Below are 7,037 nucleotides of genomic sequence, written 5' to 3' on the forward strand. Positions count from 1 at the left end.
CCTTCCTTCCGAGGAGTGGCTGGTGGGTTTGAACCGCCAGCCTTCTGGTTAGCAGTCAAGTGCTTTAAGAAGTAGTTGCTGTCTCCACGGTGATGTGAGAAGAGAGTCCATGCCATTGTTTCTTTAAACAATGATTTTGCTATTAAAGGGAGGAAAAAAAAAGCCACATGATTTCTTCATGTTGCATAAGTTGAAATAATTCAAAATAAAAGTGACTTTTTGAAATTTTACAGTCTCTGGTTGGTCAGAGTGACCAGCATGTCACTTTCATTTCAGTGAAAACTGCTCTGGAAGAGCAACTGCCCTTGAGCAAAAGACTATATTCATTCACAGCATCTGCTTAAGGAATGGAGAGACCTCAGTCCTTAAGAGCCTAAGCTTTCAGCTTCTCTGCTCCCAGTTTGATCTGCTCTTCCACCCTTTGTTCTTCTAGGATTTCTCCAGTAGACATTTGCTAGAGGGGTGTGTTACTCTCCCAAGTCCATTTCTCCTAGTAGGACCATGTTTTCTCCTCTGATCACAAAAATACCTTGAGGAATAGCACTGTATTTATTTATTTTTTTTTCCCACATGAATATGCTCCACAATATAATGTAGCAAATTGGTCACTGCTTCTTAAAAAGCCTATAAGTACCCTTCCATCTTGAAGCAGGACCAAGTGCTTTTTGTTGATGTCTTCGATGAGGCTGGCAGTGCCAGGCATGTAGTTCATTTTGTAATCTGTAGTGACAGTGGCCAGTGCATCCGACCTCCTTCCTTCTGCTGCATTTTCTGCCTTGGCAGGGCCAGGAGGGAGCCTGCCTTGGAACAGCATGCCCGACCTGGCCTAACACTTATCATTTCTGATTGGGGTAGACTTCTCAATAGCAGGGACCAGCTCTCTTTTTATTCTTTCTCCTGCCCCCCAAAACCTCAGTCCTCCATTTCTAGGAGACATACCCGCACTCTTGTCACCCTCAGTAAGTGTTGACTGATGAACCATCACAGAAAATGTTTAGAAAATTACTCTAGTCAGTGGAGATCTTATAATCCAGTCTTAGAGTATGCAGACCAAGTAAGGAGTTGTTAAGTTCTCTGGATTGAGAACAGTTACTAGGCTGACTTGCAGTATATCCTCGGAATTTGGTGAACATTTTTGACATGTGTACAGACTTCTTTATACTTCTTTCATGGTCACCAAAGAAAAAAGTTAAATAGCTCTTTTTCTTAGCCTTAATTTTAAAAAGCTATTAAGGAAGGGTCAGCAAAACTTACTTTATAAGTACTTGTTTCCTCTTAGTAATATTTTTTTGAAAGAGCTTTATTTAATATTAGTACACATTTCTTTATCATAAGGTGACAATTACTTCCTACGTATCAGTATCTCAGCTGTCTGAAATCTCACCTTATTAGTACATAGCTGAGAAATTTAAATATAAATATTAAAGGGCTGGAAAAGAGCCTTAGTGGCACAGTGGTTAAGTGCTTGGCTGCTAACCAAAAGGCTGTTGGTTTGAAACCATTAGCCTCACCATGAGAGAACGATGAGTCTGCTTCTGTAAAGATATACAGCCTTGCAAACCTTATGGGGCAGTTCTACTCTGTCTTATAGGGTCTCCGTAAGTTGAAATTGACTCTGCAGCAATGAGTTTTAAAGGGGCCAGAGGTAATTCAGTGGAAGAAAGATGTGGCAGTCTGCTTTGTAAAGATTTCAGCCTTGGAAACCCTATGGGGCAGTTCTACTCTGTCCTTTAGTGTTGCTGTGAATCAAAATCGACCTGAGGGCAACAGATTTAGAGATAATTCACAAAGCATATATACTAAAGCTTTTACATATTTACATAAAAGTCACATTTAGGCCAATGTCACCCTGTTTACACTTAATTCTATGTACTGTTCTTCAAACCTTGGTTCTTCCCCCTCCCCAAAACCTACAAAAAATTAAGATTATACATCAGGAGGAAGAAGTAGAATGGGGATTCAAAAAGGTACTGATAGTAACAAAACACCCTGATAATCCAAGGGCATAATTCCAGCCCATGTTCAGAGGGCCCTTGAACATCTCTATGTTACAGTGTAGTATAAGAATTGAAATTTTTTAATGAGAGCCTTTAATTGTAAAAATATTAAGTGATACTCTGTTTTGTTCTAGTCAGGCAAGCACACAATACTTTATAGAAGCTTTGTGTCTGTGATGTATGTGGTGGATGATTGTTATCACTGGGAAGGTTACAAAGAAGTAACGTGTACCAAAATGCTTATAATTAGTCAGACAAGAGGCTGGAAGTAAAAGAAACAAACAAAATACCAAGAAAGAATCTAAGAATCTAAGACAATAATTGGAATGATATCATAGGGCTCCTTGTATATAATTAAAAGCTCCAAACGAATGGGGTAGGTAAGTGCTGGTTCCTGAGGCCCAGGTGATGTTTTACTGTAAAGGATGGATGTGGTTGAGGTGAGGGAGAGCATTTGGTGAGGGCGGGTGATAGTAATTATTAATTGCAGGGTTGGAGTTTACTTGGAAAACATTTAGCATCAGTATAGCATGGCCTGTAATGGGCAGGAAGTAGTAGCTACTTTTGGAAAGGCTAAAGGGTGCTAGCCTTATTAGACTGTGGTTTTTGGAGCTTATTACATTGGCAGTGTTGTTGTTGGGTGCTATCAAGTAGATTCTGACTCATAGCAACCCCACGTGACACAGTAGAATGCCCAGTTGGGTTTCCTTGGCTGTAATCTTTAAGGAAGCAGACCTTCACGTCTTTCTCCCTAGGAGCTGCTGAGTGAGTGGGTTCGAGGCACCAGCTGAATGCTTAGCCATGGTGCCATATATAGGCAGTAAACCAAAAAAAACAAACTCACTGCCATCGAGTCAGTTCACTCATAGCAACCCCCATTGGGTTTCTGAGGAGGTAAATCTTTATGGAAGTACATTACCCCATCTTTCTTCCATGGAGTGGCTGGTGGGTTTGAACTGCCAACCTTCTGGTTAGCCATCAAATGCCTTAGGCACTGCGAAAGGGAATTAATAATTAATGGTATTGGGGCAGAGGACTGGCATGGCAAAAGTCTATATTGGAGTATTCTTGTTAAGAAGATAATTAGCAATAGAGTATTATAAGTCTTAGTTGGGGTGAGGTGTTTAAGATGGTAGGCAGCTTAAACTTGGACTTGACTTTAAGGTGATGGCAGTGGGACTTGAAAGGGAATGGCGACCCTCTCGCTAAGTGTGTGTGCAGTTTTTCTGTAGCTTGAACAAAAGAGGAAACTGGTTCTCAGCAAACCAGAAGTTAAACATTTTTTGAGAATATAGAACCCACAAAGCTTTGTTTCCAGTTAAGATTGTTTTTCTTTCCTGAGAGAAGTCAACCTTATCAAGATGCCCTTTCCCCCCTGAGTTTATTTGGGAAAGGAATTTAGAAGTTTGGAGTTTTGCAGGGTGAAGGAGGTTGAAAGCAGTAGATGAGGAATTGGAGGATGTGTTGAAGTTTTTTTTTTTTTTTTTTCCTGTGTTGATGCATTCCCATTACAGAGAAGATAGAGGAGATCTACAAAGCTTTTATTAAGGAATCTGGTATCCAGTTCAGTGAGCTGGAAGAACAAGTACTTCAGTTCCACCTCAGTAACCTGGAATACGCCTGTGGCAGCAACCTCCATCAGGTATGCTTGGGTTTGGGAAACGTGGGCCTTGAAGATGTTTGCTTTAGTGTATATGTGTGTATTTATATATCAGGAAATTGAACTCAGCCTGGCTTGGTTAACAGGAATTAATGGTGCTGCTGCTTAAAAGTTTGGAAAACACAACTTGTAAGCATATTAGCCCAACAGTAGTTTTGAAATGTTTTTTTTTTTTGGCGGGGGGAGATGCAACGGAGACCTTCAAGTAATGCCTGTGAAGGAAGCTCAGTTGGTAAAACCAAATAAAGGAGGGCTATTGGGCTCATTCAGGGGACGAACCACTGATTGGAAGTCTTATGCTTCTCCCACCCTCCTCCTCTCACCCTCCACTGCCCTTGAGGCATTTTGTGGAACCAGGGAGTCTGCTTGAAAATGTGATTGAGAAACTAAAATACAGTACTCTTGTAATTCTGGTCTGTGTATTTTGTGAAAATAAATTTAAACGTGCCTAACTCACTTAACCTACTGTGATCTTAATGCTCAAGTGTTGTGTGTTTTAAATAGAATCTCCTTGAGTGACTCATGATTTTGTTTGTCCTCTCCATTTCCATTCCATTCTTCATTGTGGTTAGAATAACAACTGTTTTTCAAAATAGTGCTCAGTTTCAGTATCTTGCCACATTTCCACGTTGAAGACAGATGGCTGGCATATTTCTGTATGGAGTTCATCAAATCTAGTTTTACTCTCATAGAATTCTCAGTTGCTAAGGTTGTTGGCATATAAAATTACCTTGCTCAAGTCATATACAGGCACTCCCTACATTACAAATGAGTTGCATTCCTAAGTCTGTCTTTAAGTTGAATTGTACAGAAGTACTATTCGTATCTAACCTCAGTTAACCACATGTTTGTCATAGGATATACTATGCATTTTCTATGCATAGAAAAATTAAACACTTCCAGATACACTTAAACATCTTAAAATAATAATAAATTTTGAAGGGAGTAATAATAATGTTTGAAGGGAGCTCTGGTAGCATAGTGCCTAAAGCATTTGACGGTTAACCAGAAGGCTGGCGGCTCAAACCCACCAGCCACTCCTCGGAAGGAAGACCGGGCAATCTACTTCCGTAGTGATACCGCCTCGGAAACCCAAGGAGGGATTGCTATGAGTCAGATCCGACTTGACAGCAGTGAATTTGGTTTGTTTTTTTTTAAATAATGTTTGATGTACATCAGAAAGTAGTGCCTGTTTCTTATTGTTTTTGTTGTTGTTGTTGTTGTTATTTGCCGTTGAGTCTGTCCCGACTCATAGTGACCCCTCCTTGGGTTTCCGAGGCAGTATCACTACGGAAGTAGGATTGCCCAACCTTCCTTCCGAGGAGTGGCTGGTGGGTTTGAACCGCCAGCCTTCTGGTTAGCAGTCAAGTGCCTTAGGCACTATGCTACCAGAGCTCCTAAGGAACCATTATATGTACCTCAAAATTTTAACATAATAGACTTTACGAGGTTGGTTCACAACTTACTGTATGTAAGTTGGACATTTACAACTTGGAGATTGCCTCCACCATACCTTTGTTCTAAAATAGGCATCCCTGAGTGCTTTGAGCAGTTAACATGCTTGACTGTTAACCAAAAGATTGGAGGTTCGGGTCCATCCAGAGGTACCTTGGAAGAAGACCTGGTGATCTGCTTCTGGAAAACCAGCCATTTAAACCCTGTGGAGCGCAGCTGTACTCTGACACACATGGGGCCGCTGTGAATTAGACCTGACTTTGCCATAAGTGGCTTTAAAGTGAACTTTCTTAGGTTGTATTGAGACATTTCCTTCCCCTTAACAGCAGTTAGATTACCTTCTTAATGCTTTGCCTTATGCTTGGTAGCCCTGCCCTCCTGCATTGGGTGCCTTTTCCCATCTAGAGCCCCTTTCTTTGGCCCTCAGGAACAGACTTGAGAATCTGCATCTTCCAGGTTCCCAACCTCTCCTATTTTTTCCCAGGTGTCTGCTCGTTCCTGGGACCACAATGAATTCTTTGCACAGTTTGCTGGTGATCACACTCTCCTAACCCCAGGATACTCTGTAATAATTGAAAAATTGGCTGAAGGACTAGACATTCAGCTCAGATCTCCAGTGAGTATTGACTTTGTCCTGTTTGCAGAGGATGTGAAGTTTGGGGCACATGGATTACACAGGAGGCTAGTATATGCTTTCTTCAACTGATGCCTCTAAGAATTTTTGTGGCAAGACAGTTGTACAGTTCTAACCTGTGAGCAGTGGCATTCTCTATATCAAATAAGTAGCTGCTGCTATTTGGGAACAATACTAATTGGATATATTTTCATTAAAATCAAGTGTTCAAATTGATTTCTTTAAAACATAACAAAAAAAATTAATCCCAACTTCCCTGGTCCAGTGCAATTATTTGCACTGTTACATTTTCCCTTCAAATCTGTGCCCCTATGTATTTGTATTGTGCATTGCTGTAATGGTAGAGATAATTTTTCACATACTTTTCACATGATGTTATAAAGATTTTCCCTATTCCTGAAAATGCTGGTAAATTTTAATAGCTAAGTGGTCGTGCCCTGAATTAAGCTACAGCTGTGGTTTGGATCTCTGAATGCCAGGAAATGACTCCCATAGCCTTAGAGATAAAAACTCACATTAGAGTTGGAAGGGATCCTAGAGCCTGTGGTTCTGTCCCTCATTTTATTTTTCATAATGGTTTTTCTTGGTCAGGTACAGAGTATTGATTATTCTGGAGAAGAAGTGCAAGTTACTACTATAGACGGCTCGGTGTGTACAGCACAAAAGGTAACCACAAAGATTCCAGTAGGGTAGGGCTCCTTGCTGCCAAGGTTTGAGGGAAAAGAAAGAAGAATCTTTTCCATCAGGAAGTATGCCTTTGGCATCTGAGTCTTGTTTGATTTCTGATGTGTTATGTATTTTCACTTAATTGTGTGGATGTGCAAATCTGAGTTAATTAATCAAACATTATATAGATTTAGGAGTCCCTACATGGTACAAGGGAGCTCTGGTGGCATAGCGCCTAAGTCATTTGACTCCTGACCAGAAGGCTGGCAGTTCAAACCCACCAGCCACTCCTCGGAAGGAAGATTAGGCAATCTACTTCTGTAGAGGTACCGCCTCGGAAACCCAAGGAGGGGTTGCTATGAGTGGGGGTCAACTTGACAGCAGTGAGTTTGTTTTTTTGTTACAGGTGGTACAAATGGTATCGTGATTGGTTGCTAACTAAAAGGCTGACAGTTCAAATCTACCCAGAGGCACCTTGGAAGGAAGGCCTGGCAATCCCTGCTTCTGAAAAATCAGTCGTTGAAAACCCAAGAGCATAGTTCTGCTTGACACACATGGGGTCACCATGAGTCAGAGTCAACAGCGACTTTTTTTTTTTTTTTTTAATCACTTTATTTATTTATTT

The 7,037-nt window shown here is 40.9% G+C and overlaps 1 protein-coding gene across 1 annotated transcript in view; it reads left to right on the plus strand.

Annotated features, from left to right (window-relative positions):
• KDM1B (lysine demethylase 1B) overlaps positions 1–7,037 on the plus strand; it is a 101,041-nt gene that overhangs the window by 75,745 nt on the left and 18,259 nt on the right. The window contains exons 13-15 of the mRNA XM_042782413.1: positions 3,512–3,639; positions 5,597–5,728; positions 6,338–6,412. Coding sequence (XP_042638347.1) covers positions 3,512–3,639; positions 5,597–5,728; positions 6,338–6,412 — 335 coding nt within the window. The remainder of the gene's footprint in view (positions 1–3,511; positions 3,640–5,596; positions 5,729–6,337; positions 6,413–7,037) is intronic.

The sequence above is a fragment of the Orycteropus afer genome, unplaced genomic scaffold (assembly GCF_000298275.1).
Source record: "Orycteropus afer afer isolate SDZICR_OR568_19922 unplaced genomic scaffold, OryAfe1.0 scaffold00012, whole genome shotgun sequence".
In the NCBI taxonomy this organism is placed as follows: Eukaryota; Metazoa; Chordata; class Mammalia; order Tubulidentata; family Orycteropodidae; genus Orycteropus; species Orycteropus afer.